This window comes from Ranitomeya imitator, chromosome 2, assembly GCF_032444005.1.
Source record: "Ranitomeya imitator isolate aRanImi1 chromosome 2, aRanImi1.pri, whole genome shotgun sequence".
NCBI classification, from domain to species: domain Eukaryota; kingdom Metazoa; phylum Chordata; class Amphibia; order Anura; family Dendrobatidae; genus Ranitomeya; species Ranitomeya imitator.
This window is the reverse complement of record NC_091283.1, coordinates 340,438,609-340,461,682: the sequence shown is the minus strand read 5'-3', so window position 1 is coordinate 340,461,682 and position 23,074 is coordinate 340,438,609. Positions and strand designations below refer to the sequence as shown.

The window sequence follows — 23,074 nt, the reverse complement described above, 5'->3', positions numbered from 1 at the left end:
AGTGCCACGTAGTATATTGCACAACGACGTAGTATATTGCCCAGTGACGTAGTATATTGCGCAGCCACATAGTATATTGATCAGCCACGTAGTATATTGCCCAGTGACATATACAGCACAGCCACGTAGTATATTGCGCAGCCACGTAGTATATTGCGCAACCACGTAGTATATTGCCCAGTTACATAGTATATTGCCCAGTGACGTACAGTAGTATACAGCACAGAGCCACATAGTATATTGGCCAGCCACGTATGTCACAGGTAAAAAAATAAAAAATAAACATACTCACCTAACGATCCGAGGGCCCCTTGTAGTTGTAACATACTCACCATTCTCGTCACTGCTCCTCAGCATTCCGTCTCTCCGCCTCCTGGGATCCAACAGCGCTGTACCGATGGGCGCGCGGCTGCCGCCATCTTGCGTTCCCAGGATGCTTTGCAAAATTACCCAGATGACTTAGCGGTCTTGCAAGACCGCTAGGTCTTCTGGGTAAGTTCGCAAGGCATCTCTGGGAACGGAAGATGGCGGCCGGAGCGAGCGCATCGTCCGACGACGGAGGGTGAGTATAGCAGGTTTTATGTTTTTTTTATTATTTTTAACATTACATCTTTTTACTGTTGATGCTGCATAGGCAGCATCAATAGTAAAAACTTGGGCACACAGGGTTAATAGCAGTGGTAACGGAGTGCGTTACCCATGGCAATTCCAGCCTGGGGACCGTGTGCTAGTACTTATCCCTGCAGAGGAGAGCAAATTCTTGGCAAAGTGAAACGCTGGAACCTACTTGCCTGGAGGCCCGTCCCAAAGCCAAGATCAAGGAGGTCGTGATCGCTGAGACGCTAATGCCAGCTCAGAAGCAACAATGTTGAGAACTGCTGCAACGGAACCGTGCCCTATTCTCGGACTTGCCAGGGCGCACAGATTGTTGAACATGATATGTTAATGAAGCCACATGTAAGGATAAACCTCAAACCCTACAGAATCACTGAATCACGCTGGAAGATAATCTCCAAGGAGGTGAAAAGAATACTGAACCTCAGCATGATAGAGGAATCAAAAAGTGGCTGGTCAAGTCCCAATGTCTTCATATCGAAGCCCAATCGCGAATGGCGGTTTTGTAACGAATACCGCAAACTCAAAGAGGTGTCCCATTTTGACGCGTACCTGATGCCCTGCGTGAACTCATTAAGCGACTGGGACCCGCAAGGTACATCACAACCCTCGACCTGAACAAGGGATACTGGCAGATCCCCATGTCCCAGAGCCAAGGCCAAGGAGAAGACAGCATTCTTGACACCGGATGGGTGTTTTCAGTACACCAGGATGCCCTTCGGACTGCAGGGGGCCCCAGCTACCTTCCAGAGGGCGATGGATAAAATCTTGGCGCCACATAAGAAATATGCTGCAGCCTACTTGGATGACATTGTCATCTTTAGCCCTTACTGGAGCTTGCACCTGCCCAAGGTACAGGCAATCCTCGATGCATTGAGGAAAGTGGGATTTACCATAAATCCAAAGAAATGTGCCGTAGGGAAGGAGGAGGCAAGGTACTTAGGCTACATTATTGCGAGAGGCGAGATTAAGCCCCAGCTGAATAAGATAGAGGCAATTCAGAAGTGGCCGTAACAGCTATCCAAGAAACAAGTGAGGGCGTTTCTTGGGATTGTGGGGTATTACCGGCGTTTTATCTTGAACTTTGCCATAATTTCCTCATCTTTAACGGATCTCCTAGTGGGTGTCAAGTCGATGATGGTGAAATGGACTCCTGATACAGAGATGGCCTTTCAAGAACTCAAGCGGGCTGTATGCAAGCATCCGGTTCTGGTCGCACCAGTCTTTAGCAAAGAATTTGTGGTCCAGACCTATGCTTAAGAAGTTGGGTTGGGAGCCGTGCTGTCACAGGAAATCAATGGAGAAGAGCATCCCGTCCTATACCTCAGCCAAAAACTCTCTTCTTGTGAGAAGAATTATGATATAGTTAAGGAGTGTTTAACTATAAAGTGGGCCATAAACACACTGAAATACTACCTGCCAGGCTGTAGGTGGTTTAAATTAGTGTTGGACCATGGCCCTCTGAGATGGTTGAGAGAGAACTGTCATGCTGCTGCAATGCAGTATAGCGCAACCTCCACCAGAGGGAGCTTGAGAGGGAAGTGAGACTGCGTACACAGAGAAGCACCAGAGAGCAGCAGCACAGGCGCAACCAAGTGGCAAGAGAGTGGTCAGACAAGCGGAGTCAAAAAACAGAGGCAGAAGTATAAAAAGGGGTCAGCAGTACACGTGGTCAGGAACAAGCCAGGAGGTTCAGCAACAGTCAGAAGCGGATAAGACAGTCAGAAGGCAGAAGCGAGTCCGAATACAAGCAAAGTCAGAAACCAAAGAATCAAACCGACAAACAGGGAAACGCTGGGGAAAGGGCAGAATGAGGGAGTCCACAGACACTGGGCAAGTCAGGGATCACAGCAGGACAAATCAAGGGCTACCAGAGTCAGGTTCACACGCCAAAGGCAATACTATAGCGGACACTGCCAGCAGGATGCATAGGAGCTAAATAGCAAACCTGAATCCAGAATGAAGCAAAGTTAACCCTTGACATGATCCGCCTGGAAAAAGGGCAGAAACGATTAAACCCTGGAATGGATCATGACAGAAGTGTAAGAATGCCAAAACCCCTGGCTTTGGGCAGAGAGGGGAAATATGTGACAGAGTCGCTGGCACAGTGTATGAAGGGATATGTGTCACTGCATATCCTACAGTCAGTGATGTAGAACCGGATTATTTTTGCCTCCAGCACACTAAGTGCTGAGAGGGTTTATCTTAAAGTTACAATGGTCTGGTTTTATGTGAGCACTCAGAGTGGGAGGGAGGGTTCTCACCCTATCCCCTCATGCAGAGCCGACACCTGCATGTGTACTAGCAGGACCTGCTTTGATGTCACGATCATGTGATCATTAGTGATTATCAAGCACTGAAATGCTTGGGTGCTATTTGCTCAGTCGAGCAAATTGGAATGCTCGGGTGCTCGACCCGAGCAACAAGCCAAATGTAAGTCTTTGGGAAATTCGAGCATTTTTCCAGTGCGTAGACGTACAGGACGTACGTCAAGACATCCAGGAAGGCCTCCTGAAAACAATGTTCCCATTAGTAGGGAGTGGGTCTCCCATAGTGTTTGCCTATGCAGTGAATGCAAGGGCTGGCAAAAATTTGGAGGGACTCCATAACCCTTGGAAGAGACGTGGAGGAGTGCCTCATAAAAAAATGTTCCCATTGGAAAGGAGTGGGTCTCCTATACTTGTAATGCCCATACACGAAGTGTATAGGCTGACAAACATTTACCCCTGGGGGTAAACATGAACACACTGTCTATCAAATAGTTTTTACGGGCATCAGAAACACCCTTTAAAAAAATTATGTGGGTGTTGCATCACAGACCACGGTCACCCTGGTGATATGGTGGTGGAGAATGAGGAGGAAAACAGCAAATAGCCATCATCAGGAAGCGTATACCCATGTGTTGGTGTGAAGAGGTGCATGGGAATAGACCTCTTAAAAAAAAGACACTGGATTTGAGTTTATGTTACACTGCTATTATTCGGTGGTGTTGAGAAGTCTGGCCCAATCCAGCCCTTGTTCATTTTTATAAGTGTCAGCCTGTCAGCATTTTCAGTTGACAGGCGAATGTACTTATCAGTTATAATTCCACCAGTGTTACTAAAAAACCGCTCTGACAAAACGCTAGCGGCAGGGCAGGCCAGGACCTCCAAGGCGTAAAGAGCCAGTTCATGCTACGTGCCCAGCTTGGAGACCCAATAATTATAAGGGACAGATGAATCACGGAGGATGTTGGTACATTCAGCATGGTACTCCTTCCGCATCTTCCAAAACTTTGCACTCCTTGTGAGAGTACCCTGCGCCTCAGGGCGTGTGATGGGAGGATTTGAGAAAACTCTCCCAGAACTTTGCCAGTGTTCCATTGCCTCTGCTGGATTGGAGTTGTGTCTCTCTCGCCTGTACTCCTTTGTTGTGCAATGAACTGTGACCTCTGCCGCCAGTGTTTTCAGATGGGAATTTTTTAAATAATTCCGCAACAAGGGCCCATTTTAGTAGACCTTTCCACCTCGGGAATAAGAGATAGAAAGTTGTAGCGTGAGTCTAGAAGTGTCACCAACCAGTAATGACTGTCACCCAAAATTTGGAGAACGTGAGGGTCACGGGAAAGGCAGCGTAACATAAACTCAGCCATGCGTGCCAGACTGCTAACAAGCAAGACTTCCATGTCCTCACCAAGAGGACGACTGTCCATGCTCTCCTCCTCCTCCTACGTGTCCTCAGGCCATCCACGCTGAACAGACGGTATGACAGTTGTGCAGGTAGTACTATCTAAAGCCCATGAAACTAGCTCCTGTTCTTTCTACTCTTCCTTTTCGTCATTGTCACCCAAACCACTTTGGGATGAGATGAGGCTGGGGTGTGTGTAATCACCCTGTATGGTTCCTTACTCCATCTCATCGTGCTCTGCCTGCAATGCATCCTCTTTGATTGTGAGTAGAGAGCGTTTCCGAACACAGAAACAGGATGGTGACGCTAATTATGGCATTATTGCTGCTCACCATCTTGGTGGAGTCCTCAAAGTTTTGGAGGATGGTACATATTTCTGACATCCATGTCCACTCCTGATGTTTTATGTGTGAAGTCTGAATAGCCGTGTTCAGGCTGGTAGTCAACAACTGCCCTCTTCTGCTCACAAATCCTTTCCAACATCTGCAGTGTAGAGTTCCAATGTGTATGGACATCACACACTAGTCGGTGAGCCAGAAGCTGCAAGCGCTGCTGAAGCATGGCAAGGGCGGTGGAAGCTGTAGCTGACTTTCTAAAATGGACACAAAGGTAGCAACAAGCAGATCCGCCAGCTTCGGGTAGGTTTTGAGAAACCTCTGAAACACGAGGTTAAGCACATAGGCCAGGCATGGAACGTGTTTGATCTTGCCTTGCCTCAGAGCCGCCACCAGGTTCCAGCCATTGTCACACACGACCATGCCTGGATGTACGTTCAGCGGTGTCAGCCACACATCTGCCTTCTCTTTCAGAGCTGTCTTCATCTCTTCAGCATTGTGCGGTTTGTCAATTAAGCATTTTAGCTTCAGCACAGCCTGTTGCTGCTTGGCTGAGGCAGAGCAGCAGTGCTTACAGCTTGTGACTGATGTGGTCATTTCGGAGATGTAGGCTGAAGAGGAGGATGAGGTGCAGGAGCTGTAGACTGTGGGTCAAACCCTGATTGACATCGCCCGCAATCCTCGGCGTCGGAAGGACGTATCTATCCCCAGGTCTGACTGGGTCCCGCTTTCCACTATGTTAACCCTGTGCCGCCAGCGAGATGTATCGTCCCTGCCCACAAGCACTTGTCCACATGTCCGTGGATAGGAGGACTTTCCCAGTAACTGCATTGTTGAGGGCATTGTTGAGGGCATAGCTAATGTGGGACACATGCTTGTGTAATGAGGGATGGCACACCGGGAGAAATAGTGGCGGCTGGAGACCGAGTACCGAGGGATGGCTGTGCAAACAGCTTGCGGAAAGCTGCCATCTCCATGAGCCTAAAAGGCAACATTTCAGGCGCAAGCAGTCTCGAAATGTGTGAATTTAGTAGTGGAGCATTGGCTGCGTATTTGCGCTTACATTCCAAGGATTGGGGTATGGACAAATGAACGCTGCGCTGGAACAAGGATGTGGACGTGCTTGATGATGGTGCTAGTTGAGTGTGCAACAACAGGTGCAGGGCAGGAGGCATCTTTGCATGCACTATGGACAGGGGATTGGATTGCATGCACAACAGCGGAAGAAGCAGTGTTGTTACCTGCAGACACTATTCCTGGACCCTTGTGTTCGGCCTACAAAGTCGGGTTCTTTGCTGCCATGTGCCTGATCATGCTGGTGGTGCTCAGGCGGTAGTTTTGCTATCCCTGCTGATGCTGGCCTGGCAGGTGGTGCAAATGGCTTTTTTGGGGTTATCGGCAGAGTCTTTAAAAAACAACCAGACTCAGGAAGACTTAACAGTTGTATTGGCAAATTCCGTTGTGTTGGTGTTACGGGGAACAGTTGCCCGCCTTCTGTCTGCGGCCACCACACTGCTTCTTCCTGCCTGTTGGGGTGCTACGCCTCCCTCCCCTTGTGTGCTGCTGTCCTAGCTCTGCATGTCCTCCTGCCAGGTTGGGTCAGTTACTATATCATCCACCACCTCATCTTCCATTTCTGCACCCTGGTCCTCCTCCTGACTTTCTGGCAATTGTGTCTCATCATCAGCCACCTCTTGTGACACTTTCCCACCGTCACCTTCGTGTGACTGTAGCTGCTCAAATATTTGGGCATCTCTACATGCGATCTCCTCTCGCACCGCATCAAGTAGACCGGGCGATAGGCCCAAATCTATAAATGGAAAAGTGAACAGCTCTTCGGAGTGTCCAAGTGTGGGATCAGTTGTCTCCAGGGACCTGGCATGTTGGGAGGATCAGGGTGAGGAATATGCGGTTCAGACTCACGGCTACTGAGACTTGATCATGTGGAAGACAGGGTGGTGGTGGTAAAGTGACTGGAAGCATTATCTGCTGTCCAAGCAATAACCTTTTGACGCTGCTCTTGGTTCAATAGTGGTGTGCTGCTGGGGTCCCCTAGTAATTGGGAAGGGAAGGTCAGGGAGAAGATGTGGGTGTTTGTTGTGGCACAATTTCAGCTTGCCCACGGCCTCGTCCACTGCATGTACCATCGCCAACACCATCATGTCCAGTTCCCCTTCTCTTGCCACGCACCTTGCCCATTTTAAATGGAGGACAATATTTTCCACAGTCACTACAAATGGCTGAATTTGGAGTGAACTTATATGTACAGTCATGGCCAAAATTATTGACACCCCTGCAATTCTGTCAGATAATACTCATTTTCTCCCTGAAAATGATTGCAAACACAAATTATTTGGTATTATTATCTTCATTTAATTTGTCTTAAATGAAAAAACACAAAAGAGAATGAAGCAAAAAGCAAAACATTGATCATTTCACAGAAAACTCCAAAAATGAGCCAGACAAAAGTATTGGCACCCTCAGCCTAATACTTGGTTGCACAACCTTTAGCCAAAATAACTGCGACCAACCGCTTCTGGTAACCATCAATGAGTTTCTTACAAGCTCTGCTGGAATTTTAGACCATTCTTCTTTGGCAAACTGCTCCAGGTCCTTGATATTTGAAGGGTGCCTTCTCCAAACAGCCATTTTTAGATCTCTCCACAGGTGTTCTGTGGGATTCAGGTCTGGACTCATTGCTGGCCACCTTAGAAGTCTCCAGTGCTTTCTCTCAAACTATTTTCTAGTGCTTTTTGAAGTGTGTTTTGGGTCATTGTCCTGCTGGTAGACCCACGACCTCTGAGGGAGACCAAGCTTTCTCACACTGGGCCCTACATTATGCTGCAAAATTTGTTGGTAGTCTTCAGACTTCATAATGCCATGCACACGGTCAAACAGTCCAGTGCCAGAGGCAGCAAAGCAACCCCAAAACATCAGGGAACCTCCACCATGTTTGACTGTAAGGACCATGTTCTTTTCTTTGAATACCTCTTTTTTTCTCCTGTAAACTCTATGTTGATGCCTTTGCCCAAAAAGCTCTACCTTTGTCTCATCTGACCAGAGAACATTCTTCCAAAATGTTTTAGGCTTTTTCAGGTAGGTTTTGGCAAACTCCAGCCTGGCTTTTTTATGTCTCGGGTTAAGAAGTGGGATCTTCCTGGGTCTCCTACCATACAGTCCCTTTTCATTCAGACGCCGACGGATAGTACAGGTTGACACTGTTGTACCCTCGGACTGCAGGGCAGCTTGAACTTGTTTGGATGTTAGTCTAGGTTCTTTATCAAACATCCGCACAATCTTGTGTTGAAATCTCTTGTCAATTTTTCTTTTCCGTCCACATCTAGGGAGGTTAGCCACAGTGCCATGGGCTTTAAACTTCTTGATGACACTGCGCACGGTAGACACAGGAACATTCAGGTCTTTGGAGATGGACTTGTAGCCTTGAGATTGCTCATGCTTCCTCACAATTTGGTTTTTCAAGTCCTCAGACAGTTCTTTGGTCTTCTTTCTTTTCTCCATGCTCAATGTGGTACACACAAGGACACAGGACAGAGGTTGAGTCAACTTTAATCCATGTCAACTGGCTGCAAGTGTGATTTAGTTATTGCCAACACCTGTTAGGTGCCACAGGTAAGTTACAGGTGCTGTTAATTACACAAATTAGAGAAGCATCACATGATTTTTCGAACAGCGCCAATACTTTTGTCCACCTTTTTTATGTTTGCTGTGGAATTATATCCAATTTCGCTTTAGGACAATTCTTTTTGTGTTTTTTCATTTAAGATAAATTAAATGAAGATAATAATACCAAATAATTTGTGTTTGCAATCATTTTCAGGAAGAAAATGAGTATTATCTGACAGAATTGCAGGGGTGTCAATACTTTTGGCCATAACTGTAATCCATGTGACGGACAAACCCCAGTTTAAAATATCTGGCCTGTAGGTAAATATTTTTTTCCAATAAACTGGTGTCAATAACTTGGTTAAAACACTGCAAAAAAAATTTAAATGGAGGCCTGAAATGGCACAAGTGTGAGCGCATTGATATGTGATCCGTGTGACGGACAAACCCCAGTTTAAAATAGCTGGATTTTTAGCGCTGTAATATGGAAAGGATCTGGCTGTGTTCTGCAGTGTCAACAAGCAAATGGAGCAGAAAAACGGTGTTCTCTGGATTGCTTTTAAAGCAAATTATCAGGATTAAGATCCAAAAAAAGTTATTCCTGGCCCCTGATACCTGGGGCTATGTCTAGAAATATTTGTAATAGGCAGCAGCAGACAGAACTGGAATGGACCCTCTTGCTATATGCACTGAAGTCTGCCACATACACTGCCTGCCTGCCCAGCACTGATATCTATGCAGCTTTATTAGTCCTCGGACTGTTAGTTGAGATGGATATGTGTGTTATATATGGTATACCCAGACTAAGTACGAAGCAAGCAAATCTCTCCCTAGCTCAGCAGCTACTCTCCATACACTGCCTGATTCCAGAGCAGACTGTGATGAGCATGGCGGCGCTAGGTCTGATATAGACCTGATGATGCTGTGCGGCCAGCCAATCACTGTAATGCCACAACCAACATGGCTGCGGAATTACAGTGTGTGGCAGACAATCCATGCATGTTCATTGGCTCTCTAAAGAGTGCCAAACATGAAGGGCGGGGACCCGAGCTCCCGCCGAGCAAACCCGGAAATACTCAGCGAGCTCCGAGCACTGAGTAGTGGCGAGCATGCTTGCTCATCACTAGTGATCATCACATGGTCCTGGATAAATACATGGATATGAGAGACAGTCGGGGTGTGTGTTGGGAGAGGGAACACCCCGATGTTGCTCCAGGAGGAGTGGAGGACATTGCTAGGTGTCTGCAGGTGTTTCACTATCCAAGTGTTCCTGTGTCTACCTGCAGAAGCAGCTAAGCGTGTCAACCCCTCACACGTGATAGAAGATTACAGTGCTGGGAAGACTGGAAACATTCGTATAGATGGCCGGTGGGGATGGAGTCAGTCACGGACTCCGGCCAAATCTGCTTCTAGAGCCGTAATAGAAGATGAAGATTTCATCCTCATCATAAAGTAGTTATTTCTCATGTCACGTGTAATGAATATCTCCTGCAGTATTGCTAATGCCGATTCTAGGGTCGGTAAATCAGACGAGAATTAGCGTTATGGAAGATGAGTCTATGAGAAACATATTCAGCTGCCGACTCCGAGGAAGAAACTGCTTGTTTTCTGTGGCCGAAAATGTATAGATTTTATTAGTAGATGTAGAGAAGGAAACTAAATAGTGTAAAATAATAAATCTCATATGTTTCGCTAATTATCTCCAGTAATTGTATTATTACACAGGATTTTAATGATGTTACATCGGCTCATCTTCTTCTCATTCAGGTCTCTACAATATCAGATCTTCTCAGTGGAGATTTTTTACATTAAGAGAGAGGATGGATATGGACAGAGACAAGATGGCAAAGAGGATTTTACACCTCACCCTAGAGATCGTCTTCCGGCTTACTGGAGAGGTGAGAGATTCTGATGATGTCACATTACAACATTCTTATCTATGAGAATAATAGATGAAAAGAACTGGAGAGGTGAGGACTCTGGAAATGTCTGTAGTGAGATTTATTAATGTGTCTCTCCATAACCAGGATTACACAGTAGTGAAGAAGACCTCTAGTGAGCGCTGTCAGGACCCTGTGTCTGAGGGATGGGGAGGACCCCTGAGCCCAATCACGGGGCCTCCACCTCACTCCCTGATACATGAGGACATCAATGACCAGAAGATTTTAGAACTCACCTACAAGATGATTGAGCTGCTGACTGGAGAGGTGACACTGCTGGGAATGCTGGGACATTATATACTAATGCTATGAAGGGATGGGGGATGACGGTATCTTTGCATGTGTCAGGTTCCTATAAGGTGTCAGGACGTCGCTGTCTATTTCTCCATGGAAGAGTGGGAATATTTAGAAAGACACAAAGTTGTGTACAACGACGTCATGATGGACGTTCCCCAGCCCCTCACATCACCAGGTAATAGACAAGACTAAATACACACGGCCATAATTATCTGTATGTAAAGAATTAATTCAGTCCGTCTGTGTTTCCTCCAGATCTATCCAGTAAGATGACAACACCAGATAGATGTCCCCGTCCTCTTCTTCCACAGGACTGTAAACAAGAAGATCCTAATATTCCTCAGGATCATCAGGTAGATGAAGAGAAGGTTTCATGAGATCTCCCCTATGATGTGTAGACGGCTGTGAAGGTCTTGTGCTCAGTCTTGTTTTATCCACAAGTATTATATGTTTTATACTTGTGTAATGAGAACGGTGGAGATGGCAGGATTAGAGCTGATCATAGATGTGACTTCTCCATCTGTCTGTGACTTTTACAATATTTGTTTCAGGGTGAAGATCTGACCGATATTAATACTACAGAGACATATGTGAGGGGTGATGAGTGGTGTAAAGAGGAGATGCCTACTTATGAATACCCAGGTGAGTTGTAACCACTAAAAACAGAGGAGTCACAGATTCTTCTCAGTCACTGGTTGTGGCTACCTTACCTGTCATCAAGTCTGGCCTTTTCACCATTTTGTCGCTAGAGCATAACATTCTCCACTAGTTACTCATTTTTTACTGAGGAAGACCATTAAGTTTGATCATGTCAGTAGATATTATCTATATTTACCGTTTTTGACTACAGTAGTTAGTACCCAAAATACTCTGATTTAACCACTTTCCGCAGTCAGTTTTGTGTTCGTAATTCGGCCCCATTCTTCAAATCTGATGTTTGTCACTCCATATGTTAATAACTTTGGAATTTTTTATAAAGGATAATAGAACACAATTGGAGCTTACAAATCATTTTCTCTTGAATCCGACAATACCCAGTATACGGTTGTACAATACTGTCTGGGCACATGGCAGGGTTAAGAATGGAAGGAGCGCCATTTAGCTATTTGAATGCAGATATTGTATATCCAGGTGAGTAGTGACCACTAGTGATGAGCGAATATGTTCGTTACTCGAGATTTCTCGAGCATGCTGATGCTCGGGGGTCCTCCGAGTATTTTTTAGTGCTCAGAGATTTAGTTTTTCTTGCCGCAGCTGAATGATTTACATCTGTTAGCCAGCATAAGTACATGTGGGGATTTCCTAGCAACCAGGCAACCCTCACATGTACTTATGCTGGCTAACAGATGTAAATCATTCAGCTGCGACAAGAAAAACTAAACCTCCGAGCACTAAAAAATATTTGGAGGACCCCTAGCATGCTCGAGAAATCTTGAGAAACGAGTATATTCGCTCATCACTAGTGACCACTAAATGCAGAGAAGTCACAGTTTCTTCTCAGTCACCAGCTGTGGCTGCTTTATCGGTCGTGTAGTCAGGCTATATCACAATTGTGTGATTTCCATTTTGTCTCTTGACCACAACATTCTCCTCCACTTAAAACTGTTCAATTGACTTTGTGCATTGAAGCCCTTCTACAGAACCTGGCAGATCTAATTACCAACTGAAATTAGAAGATGCTGACTCTTACCTGCCCAGATCTGTAAACTACAAAGTAAAATGATAGCGTACGTTGAATGTGCGGACAAGTTAAAAAATCACTTGAAGAAAAAAATTAAGATTTGCCTGTAAGGCCTCTTTCACACTTCCGTTTTTCGCAATCCGTCGTTTTGGGCAAAAAACAGGTCCTGCAAATGTGCTCGCAGGATGCTTTTTTGCCCATAAAATTGTATTAGCGGCGGATTGCCACACGTTGCGTCCATCGTGCGATGGATCCGTCGTGTTTTGGCGGACCGTCGTCACAAGAAAACGTTCAATGTAACTTTTTTTGTACGTCGCATCTGCCATTTTCGACCGCAAATGCGCAGCCGAAACTCCGCCCCCTCCTCCCCGCACTGCAGAATGGGCAGTGGATGCGTCTAAAAAACTGCAGCCGCTGCCCACATCGTGCAAAACTTTCACAACGTCCGTCAGTACGTCAGCCCAACGCATTGCGACGGACCCATACCGACGGAAGTGTGAAAGAGGCCTAAGAGAAAGCGGAGGGTAATGATGCTGTTGTCTTCCAAGAACCCTGATATCTTGTAGGATGACTACCTACTCTCCTGATCCACAACATTACATGTGCAGTGAGGGCAAAGTATGAATTTCAGCACAATAACATCAGAGTTTCCCTTATCCTGGTTTCATAGATTCACTCAGCATCATATATTACATTATGTATTTAATCCTAAAGAATTTGAATTACTGCACAATCGCTCCTGAAATGGGGAGCAGTAGATAGTGCCCAAAATACTCTGATTTAACCACTTACCATAGCCAGTTTTGTGTTCCTAACCAGGTCCCATTATTTAAATCTGATGTGTGTCACTGTGGTGATAATTTTGGAATTCTTCACAAATGATAATAGGAAACAGATGGACCTTACAAATTATTTTCCAAATTCTCATGAATCCGGGAATACCCTATACATGTTTGTACACTAGTGTCTGGGCACATGGCAGGGTTAAGAAGGGGAGGTGCACCATTTAGCTATTTGAATGCAGATCTTGCTAGATACGTTTGCAGATACAGTGTATTGGGAGCACTGTTCAGGGTCACCTGGCAGCTCAAAAGATGGCCACTATGAACAGGCTTGGCAATATATACTCAGTTTTGCAGATCCCAGTGATTGCCTTACTCATCACCCTTCAGCCCTTCTATAAGGCCTACAAGAGAAAAAATCAATAACGGAGCCCCAGGCAGCAAACGGGGCCCCAGGCAGCGCACAGGGCCCAAGGCAGCGCACAAGGCCCCAGGCAGCGCACAGAGCCCCAGGCAGAGAACAGGGCCCCAGGCAGCACACAGGGGCCCCAGGGAGCGCATAGGGCCCCAGGCAGCCCACAGGGGCCCCGGGCAGCGCACGGAGCCCCAAACAGCGCACGATGCCCCAGGCAGTGCACAGGACCCCAGGCAGCCCACAGGGGCCCCAGGCAGCCCACAAGGCCCCAGGCAGCGCACAAGGCCCCAGGCAACGCACAGGGGCCTCAGGCAGCACACGGGGCTCCTGGCAGAACACAGGGCCTCAGGCAGCGCACAGGGCCCCAGGCAGCACACAGGGGCCCCAGGCAGCGCACGGAGTGCCAAACAGCGCACGGTACCCCAGGCAGTGCACAGGACCCCAGGCAGCCCACAGAGGCCCCAGGCAGCGCAAAGGGGCCTCAGGCAGCACACGGGGCAGAGACAGTGAGCAAGGTGGTAAGAGATAGCGCGCAAGGGGGGGAAATAGACAGAGCGCATGTCCCCTGTGCGCTATCTGGGACCCACTGTATGCTGTCTGGGACCCCCTGTGCGATATCTGGTGCCCTGCTCTTGAGTATATCACTCAATCCTGTAAGGCTAGTTTCACATTTGCGTACAGCCGTGCGCATGCGTACGCTCTCAGTGAAGCCTTGACCACTGCTGCGCCCCGCTGGTTAAGCTCCGCCCACGTTCTTTTGACGGTGCTGCAACCCGCGGCGAAGGCAACAAGATGGATTTTCTTGCATTCACCGAATCGTCAAAACAACGCATGCAGACGCAAACATCCGCAGGGCCTGCGTACCCAATGATAAAGATAGGGTACGCAGGCCACATGCGCCCGCATGCCTATCTTTGCGGAGCTTAACTGGTGGGTGCGGCAGTGGGTGGGGCTTCACCCCTGTGTGCTCCCTGGAGTCCATGTGCTGCCTGGGGCCCCTGTTCTCTGCCTGGAGCTCCATGTGCTGCCTGGGGCCTCGTGTGCTGCCTGGGGCCCCTGTGCGCTCCCTGGAGCCCATGTGCTGCCTGGGGCCCTGTTCGCTGCCTGGGGCCCTGTGCGCTGCCTGGGGCCCCTGTGCACTGTCTGGGCTGCTGTGCTCTGCCTGGGGCCCCATGTGCTGCCTGGGGCCCCTGTGCACTGCCTGGGGCCCTGTGTGCTGCCTGGGCCCCCGTGTGCTGCCTGGGGCCCCTGTGAGCTCCCTGGAGCCCATGTGCTGCCCGGGGCCCGTGTGCTGCATGGGGCCCTGTGTTCTCTCTGGGGCCCTGTACATTGTCGGGGGCCCTTGTGCGCTGCCTTGGGCCCCTCTGCACTGCCTGGAGCCCCCTGCGCTGCCTGGGGCCCCTGTGCGCTGCCTGGGGCCCCATGTGCTACCTGAGGCCCCGTGTGCTGCCTGGGGCCCTGTGCGCTGCCTGGGGCCCCTATGCGCTGTCTGGGACACTGTGCTCTGCCTGGGGCCCCATGTGCTGCCTGGGGCCCCGTGTGCTGCTTGGGGCCCCGTGTGCTGCCTGGGGCCCCTGTGCACTGCCTGGAGTCCATGTGCTGCCTGGGGCCCCTGTGCTCTGCCTGGGGCCTCTGTGCTCTGCCTGGGGCCCCATGTGCTGCCTGGGGCTCCGTGTGCTGCCTGGGGCCCCTGTGCGTTCCCTGAGGTCCATGTGCTGCCTGGGGCCCTGTGCGCTGCCTGGGGCCCCTGTGCACTGCCTGGGGCTCCATGTTATGCCTGGGGCCTCGTGTGCTGCCTGGGGCCCCTGTGCGCTCCCTGGAGCCCATGTGCTGCCTGGGGCCCCTGTGCGCTGTCTGGGCTGCTGTGCTCTGCCTGGGGCCCCATGTTCTGCCTGGGGCCCCGTGTGCTGCCTGGGGCCCCTGTGCACTGCCTAGGGCCCCTGTGCGCTCCCTGGAGCCCATGTGCTGCCTGGGGCCCTGTGCTCTGCCTGGGGCCCTGTGTGCTGCTTGGGGCCCCTGTGCTCTGCCTGGGGCCCCGTGTGCTGCCTGGGGCCCCGTGTGCTGCCTGGGGCCCCGTGTGCTGCCTGGGGCCCTGTGCGCTGCCTGGGGCCCCTGTGTTCTGCCTGGGACCTCGTGTGCTGCATGGGTCTCTGCGCTGCCTGGGGCCCGTGTGCTGCATGGGGCCCTGTGCACTGCCTGGGGCCCTGTACATTGTCGGGGGCCCTTGTGCGCTGCCTGGGGCCATGTGAGCTGCCTGGGGCCCGTGTGCTGCCTGGGGCCCCTGTGCGCTGCCTGGAGCCCAGTGTACTGCATGGGGCCTGTGGGCTGCCTGGGGTCCTGTGCACTGCCTGGGGCCCCTGTGCACTGCTTGGGGCCCCGTGCACTGCCTGTGGCCCTGTGCTCTGCCTGGGGCCCCTGTGCGCTGCCTGTGGCCCCTGTGCGCTGCCTGGGGCCCCGTGTGCTTCCTGGGGCCCCTGTGTGCTGCCTGGGGCCCCATTATTAAAAATGTCACTCAATTGTTCTCAAAAGCCTGAAAAATCTGATCTACAGTAGCTGGGGTATATTCTGACCTTGAGGGGTTTAAACTGGACTAGTCCAATTTGTACCCCGGGGTATAGTTTGGACTACGCCAGAATATACCCGGGATATAATCTGGCCTAGGCCACGGGTATATTCTGGGCGGGGGGTTAATCTGGCCTGTTACACCGGGTATTGACGTGCGAGACTCATCCAAGTTTCCCGCAAGTGAATATACCCGGGGTATAATCTGGCCCAGAGGGGTATAAACTGGACTAGTCCAATTTATACCCCGGTGTAACAGGCCTGATTAACCCCCCGCCCAGAATATACCCGGGGTTAAAGTGGCCTAGGCCAGAACTATACCCCTCTGGGCCAGATTATACCCCGGGTATATTCTGGCCTAGTCCAAACTATACCCCGGTGTATAAATTGGACTTTTCGGGCTTTTGAGAACCATTGAGTGACATTCTTAATAACGGGGCCCCAGGCAGCGCACGGCGCCCCAGGCAGCGCACAGGCGCCCCAGGCAGCGCACGGGGGCTCCAGGCAGCGCACAGGGCCCCAGGCAGCAAACAAGGGCCCAGGCAGCGCACAGGGCTCCAGGCAGTGCAAAAGGGCCCCAGGCAACGTACAGGGCCCCAGGCAGTGCAGAGGGCCCTAGGCAACACCATGCCCCATGCAGCGCACAGGGCCCCAGGCAGCACACAGGGGCCCCAAGGCAGCGCACAGGGACCCATGCAGCACACTAGGTCCCAGGCAGCACACAGGGGCACCAGGCAGCACACGGGGCCCCAGGCAACACACAAGGTCACAGCCAGCACACAGGGGCCCCAGGCAGAGCACGGGGGCCCAGACAGCGCACAGGGCCCCAGGCAGCACATGGGGCCCCAGGCAGAGCACAGGGGCCCCAGGCAGCACACGGGGCCCCAGGCAGCACATGGGGCCTCAGGCAGAGCACAGGGGCTCCAGGCAGCGTACAGGGCCCCAGGCAGCACATGGACTCCAGGGAGCGCACAGGGACTCCAGGCAGCACACAGGGGCCCCAGGCAGCACCCGGGGCCCCATTAGCTGTCTGCCCCGTGTGCTTCCTGGGGCCCCGGGTGCTGCCTGGGGCCCCTGTGTGCTGCCTGGCCAGGCAGAGCACAGGGGCCCCAGGCAGCACACGGGGCAGAGACAGCTAATGGGGCCCCAGGCAGAGCACAGGGGCTCCAGGCAGTGCACAGGGACCCATGCAGCACACGAGGTCCCAGGCAGCGCACAGGGGCCCCAGGCAGCGCACAGGGCCCCAGGTAGCACACGGGGCCCCAGGCAGCACGCGGGGCCCCAGGCAGCACGCGGGGCCCCAGGCAGAGCGCGGGGGCCCAGGCAGCGCACAGGGGCACCAGGCAGCACACGGGGCCCCAGGCAGAGTACAGGGGTCCCAGACATCGCACAGGGGCCCTAGACATCTTAGGCTAGTTTCACATTTGCGCATGGTTGTGTACGCTCTCAGTGAAGCCCCGCCCACTGCCGCGCCCGCCAGTTAAGCTCCGCCCAGGTACGGCCTGCGTACCCTATCTTTATCATTCGGTACGCAGGCCCTGCAGATGTTTGCATTTGCGTCTGCATGCGTTGTTTTGACGATTCGGTGAATGCAAGAAAATCCAACTTGTAGCCTTTGCCGCGGATTACAGCACAGTCAGAAGAACGTGGGCAGAGCTTAACCGGCGGGGCGCAGCAATGGTCAAGGCTTCACTGAGAGCGTATGCATGCGCACGGCTGTACGCAAATGTGAAACTAGCCTTACAGGATTGAGTGATATACTCAAGAGCAGGGCCCCAGACATCGCACAGGGGGTCCAGACAGCGTACAGTGGGTCCCAGATAACTCACAGGGGGTCCCAGACAGGGGACATGCGCTCTGTCTATTTCCCCCCCTTGTGCACTATCTCTTACCCCCTTGCTCACTGTCTCTGCCCCCCTGTGCGCTATCTGGGACCCCTGTGGGCTGCCTGGGGCCCTATGGGCTGCCTGGGGTCCCTGTGGGCTGCCTGGGGTCCCTGTGGGCTGCCTGGGGCCTCGTACGCTGTTTGGGGTGCCATGCACTTTCTGTGGCCCCTGTGCTCTTCCTTGGGCCCCTCTGTGCTGCCTGGGGCCCTGTGCGCTGCCTGGGGCCCCTGTGCTCTTCCTGGGGCCCCTCTGTGCTGCCTGGGGCCCTGCAGGCTGCCTGGCTCCCCTGTGGGCTGCTTGGGGTCCTGTGCGCTGCCTGGGGCCCTGTGCGCTGTATGGGGCCTTGTGCTCTGCCTGGGGCCCCGTGTGCTGCCTGGAGCTCCGTGTGCTGTCTGGGGCCTCGTGCGCTGCCTGGGACCTCGTGTGCTGCCTGAGGCCCTGTGCACTGCCTGGGGCCCCTGTGGGCTGCCTGGAATCCTGTTCTCTTCCTGGGGCCCCTCTGTGCTGCCAGGGGCCCCTCTGTGCTGCCTGGGACCCCTCTGTGCTGCCAGTTGCTCTGTGCGCTGCCTGGGGCCCCTGTGCTCTTCCTGGGGCCCCTCTGTGCTGCCTAGGGCCCTGTGTGCTGCCTTGGGCCCCTGTGCGCTGCCTGGGGCCCTGTGTGCTGCCTAGGGCCCTGTGTGCTGCCTTGGGCCCCTGTGTGCTGCCTGGGGCCCTGTGCGCTGCCTGGGGCCCCTGTGGGCTGCGTGGAGTCCTTTGCGCTGCCTGGGGCCCCGTACGCTGTTTGGGGCCCCGTGCTCTTCCTGGGGCCCCTCTGCGCTGCCTGGGGCCCTGTGCGCTGCCTGGGGCCCCTCTGTGCTTCCTGGGGCCCTGTGTGCTGCCTTGGGCCCCTGTGCACTGCCTGGGGCCCTGTTTTCTGCCAGGGGCCCCGTGTGCTGCCTGGGGCCCTGTTGGCTGCCTGGGGTATATTCTGACCTGGAGGGGTATAAACTGGACTAGTCCAATTTAAACCCCGGGGTATAGTTTGGGCCAGGCCAGAATATACCCGGGATAATCTGGCCTAGGCCACTTTAACCCCGGGTATATTCTGGGCGGGGGGTTAATCTGGCCTGTTACACCGGCACTCAGGAGCAGAGCGTGCGGCCACATAGCAATACATGCAGCCCACGCTCCGCTCCTGAGTGATGGGTGCAGTGCTTGGTGTTGACGTGCGAGACTCATCCGAGTTTCTCGCAAGTGAGTGTGAGCCCTTACACTTCCCCTCTCCCTTAGCTCGCCATTCCACGGGCGAGAGTCCTGTCAGTAGACGTTGACACTCTTCCATTTCTTTAACAATCCTTTGACAAATAAACTGGTCTTGTTCATCACTAATAGGGGGGGTATTCCAGTGGTCGTCCGATCAGTACTGTGTAGTTCAGATTGAGTGGTAGTCAGGTTGAGGGATAGAAGATGGAAGCATGTCCAGGTAAAATGAATCAGCCATCTCTAGATTTTCAGGACTACGCACTTCCCTTGGACTGGTGGGCAGTGGACTATCCAAGTCTGATAACGAGGCAAGTGGTTCTACCTCATCACAGTCAGGGACCGTGGGAATAAGGGCTCCTTTCCACTTGCGAGATAAACGTCCGTGTCTCGCATGTGAAAACCAAGCTGTGGCGCCGCCACTCCAGAGCGGAGAGCGCGGCTGCATAGCAATACATGGAGGCACACTCTCCGCTCTGGAGTGCCGGCGCCAGAGCTTGGTTTTCACATGCGAGACACGGACATTTATCTCGCAAGTGGAAAGGTGCCCTAAGCGTTTCTGTGGCGCCTGGCACTCTCTTCTCTTCTTCAGGATCCCGTGACAGGCAAGGACATAATGTGCTACGGTTGACTATTCGGGTAGGTGCCCCTTCTTCCCTTTCGGGTTGAACTTCATATACTGGCCCATTGGATCATTTCATCATATACAGAGTTTTTTCCTATTGATGTTCTAACTTGCCCCGAGGCCGCTTTTCTCGGACCAACACTTGATCTCCGGCCTTGAGAACTGTCCCCCGAATGGGCGTCGCTTCATGATGTTTGAGTTCCTGGAACTTGGTCTGCACCAGCCAATGAAGAGTCTGCAGCCGATGTCGATGTTCTCGGATCCAGGAAGACACCCCATCCGTGGGTAGGCTTCTGGATCCAAATCCAGCTCTGTAATTTCCCGTACTTTTCACCTGAACAGCAGGGTATACGAAGTATCACTCGGTTGTTGGACATCCGGACCAATTCAGCCACGTACTCAGGCCATCATACTTTCCGATCTTCTTCCAATGTTCTCTACATCTGAATTAGCGTCTGGTTGACGCATTCAAAGGCTCCATTCCCCTGAGGATGGTAGGGCGTCGTCCTTGACTTCTCAATCTGATACAAACAATGTAAATCCTCCATCACTCAACCTTGGAAACAAGTGCCTTGGTCCGAATGCATCTTTTTTGGGCAACCATACACGCTGATGAAGTTTTTGCAGATAGCCTGCGCAGCAGTCTGATCCTGAGTTGGAGTCACCACAGCAAATTTGGTAAAGTGGTCAGTCATCACCAGACAATGTTCATACCCGAGAAGAGCTGGGCCCACGGTCAAGTAATCAATGATCAACAACTCTAAGGGGGCTGAAGTCATGATGGTCTGCTTTGGAGTTCTCTGCTCCGGCGGTTTGGCTAGTTAACAGCTCTGACATCGCTGGCAGGCCTCCTCTACTGCAGTCTTCAATCGGGGGAGATACCAGCTTCTGCAACCACTGGAAAGTCTTCTCCGGACCAAAGTGGGCCCCTCTCTCATGGGCCTCCATAGCCACCAATTGGATCAACTTCTCTGGGAGCAGCACTTGCCAAGTGACCCCCAACTCCTGCACCAACTGAACCCTTCTATACAGCAAGCCATCTTCCAACTGGAGTCTCTCCCACTGCCTTAGAATCAGCAGATTTTCCTGGGGACAGAGCGTCTCTTTCGCATTGGCTGGGAAGTATCTTCAGAGCCGCCCACTGTCTCAATTGGGCAAGTTCCTTATCTTCCAGCTGGAGTCCCACCTAGTCATCCCGAGATCGTCCCAGCACCTCTTCTCTAGACGCCTCTCCAATCTGTCCCTAGGTCGCCGCCAACGACCTCGTGAGGTCCCGAAAACCTGGAATCTCTTCTGCCTCCAACTTTTCATTTCGGTCGTGTCCAGGTTGCTCATGGGTCACTCTCGACAGAAAATCATCATGCGTGTTCTCACCTCCAGCCCGATATGCGATCTTGTTATCGGTGCGCACCAAGACTTCAGATCCAGACAAGTATTTGGCGAACTTTTCGGTCATCGCCCACACCAACGCCAGCAATTCCAACTTGAAGAAATTGTAGTTATCCTGGTTCCGTTACGAGTCGTGGAGGGACCAACTGGAGTAGGCAATCACTCTTTCTTTCCCTTCCTGCATTTGAAATAACAAAATCCCCAGACCATGAAGACTTCCATCGGTGTGCAGAATGAAGGGCTGAGAAAAGTCTGCGTTGGCTAGTATTGGAGCCTCAGTCAAGGCCATCTTCAAGGCTCGGAAGGCTTCCTCTTGGCTATCTCCCCACTGAAAGGTCTGATTCTTTGCACCAGATGGCACCCCTTTCAATAGTTCCAGCAGTGGATTAGTGATGCGAGTGAAATTCTTCACGAACCTTCGGTAGTACCTTGTAAGCCCCATGAAGTCCCGAATGTCCTTTACTGTCTTCAGGGTGGGTTAGTCCTGGACTGCCGCTATTTTCTCATGTGCAGTTCCCACCCCTTCAGCAGAGACAACATGTCCCAGGCACTATTTGCTTACGGAAGAGGTGACATTTTTGGGGCTTCACTTTCAGGCCATGCTTCTGCAGTCTACTTGCTCCAGCCGCCGGAGGTGCTCTTCAAAGGTGGCTCATAGGCAGTAATATCGTCCAGGTAGATAAGTGTTGCTTCGAAGTTCAGATCCCCCAGCCACCTTTCCATCAATCGCTGAAATGTCCCAGGAGCATTAGTCAGGCTGAAGGGCATCCAATTAAATTCAAACAATCCCATGTGCAGTATGAACGCTGTCTTCAGCCGGTCGTGTTCCACCATGGGCACCTCCCAGTATCCGCTGGCCAGATCCAGGGACGAGAAATACTTCACCTTTTCTAAGGCAGATAGCGACTCCTTAATTCTGGGTAAGAGGTAAGAATCCCGCACCATACCGGCATTCAGTCGCCTATAGTCGACAGAAAAACGCAGGGTTCCGTCTTTCTTCTGAACTAGGACAATCGGGGCTACTCACGGGTTCTGGCTCTCCCGTATGACTCCACTCCGCAGCATGTGTGCCAACATTTCTTTCACCTCCTTGAACATCTGAGGTGGTATTTGCTGGTATCTCTCCCGGTTCTGTGCAGTGCTTCCTGTGGGTATTTCATGGGTTATAGCTGTAGTGCACCCGAAGTCCTCTTCATGATGAGCAAAGACATCCTGGTAAGGTTCCAGTACAGCTTCCACCTGGTGCACCTGTTGCGGTGAGAGTCCCGTCAATTCAGCCTGCATCTGCTCTAAGATTCGGCACCCCTCCTTCATACTTCCAGGCGGGTGCTCCGGAGTCATTGTAACTGCCACAGTGCATGGATCTCCTTGTTTTACGGCCAACTGAAGGCCTCCGGCTGCATCAATTCTTCTGGCATGCCCAGCACCTGTGTCACTTCACTCTGGGTGAGAGAGTAAGATTGTCTTCGCCCAGGATAACACACCGCACCACCACATTACCGTCATGGGCGATGGCTAATGTCCGAGCAATTAGTAGTCCCGAGGGTATTTGGTCCATTAACCCCTCTGTGACCTTAGACGTACTATCCCGTCGAGGTGCCCTGGGCTTATCTGACCCTGGACGGGATAGTACGTCATAGCCGATCGGCCGCGCTCACGGGGGGAGCGCGGCCGATCGCGGCCGGGTGTCAGCTGCTTATCGCAGCTGACATCCGGCACTATGTGCCAGGAGCGGTCACGGACCGCCCCCGGCACATTAACCCCTGGCACACCGCGATCAAAGATGATCGCGATGTGCCGGCGGTGCAGGGAAGCACCGCGCAGGGAGGGGGCTCCCTGCGGGCTTCCCTGAGACCCCCGGAGCAACGCGATGTGATCGCGTTGCTGCGAGGGTCTCACCTCCCTACCTGCTCCCTCCAGCCCTGGATCCAAGATGGCCGCGGATCCGGGTCCTGCAGGGAGGGAGGTGGCTTCACAGAGCCTGCTCAGAGCAGGCACTGTGAAGCCTGCAGCGCTGC

The 23,074-nt window shown here is 52.1% G+C and overlaps 1 protein-coding gene across 1 annotated transcript in view; it reads left to right on the top strand.

Moving 5' to 3' along the window:
* LOC138663672 (oocyte zinc finger protein XlCOF6-like) overlaps positions 1 to 23,074 on the top strand; it is a 55,970-nt gene that overhangs the window by 11,880 nt on the left and 21,016 nt on the right. Inside the window, exons 2-6 of the mRNA XM_069749959.1 lie at positions 10,008 to 10,138; positions 10,268 to 10,447; positions 10,529 to 10,652; positions 10,733 to 10,830; positions 11,029 to 11,119. Of these exons, the coding sequence (XP_069606060.1) occupies positions 10,061 to 10,138; positions 10,268 to 10,447; positions 10,529 to 10,652; positions 10,733 to 10,830; positions 11,029 to 11,119 (571 nt within the window). The 5' untranslated portion in view covers positions 10,008 to 10,060. The remainder of the gene's footprint in view (positions 1 to 10,007; positions 10,139 to 10,267; positions 10,448 to 10,528; positions 10,653 to 10,732; positions 10,831 to 11,028; positions 11,120 to 23,074) is intronic.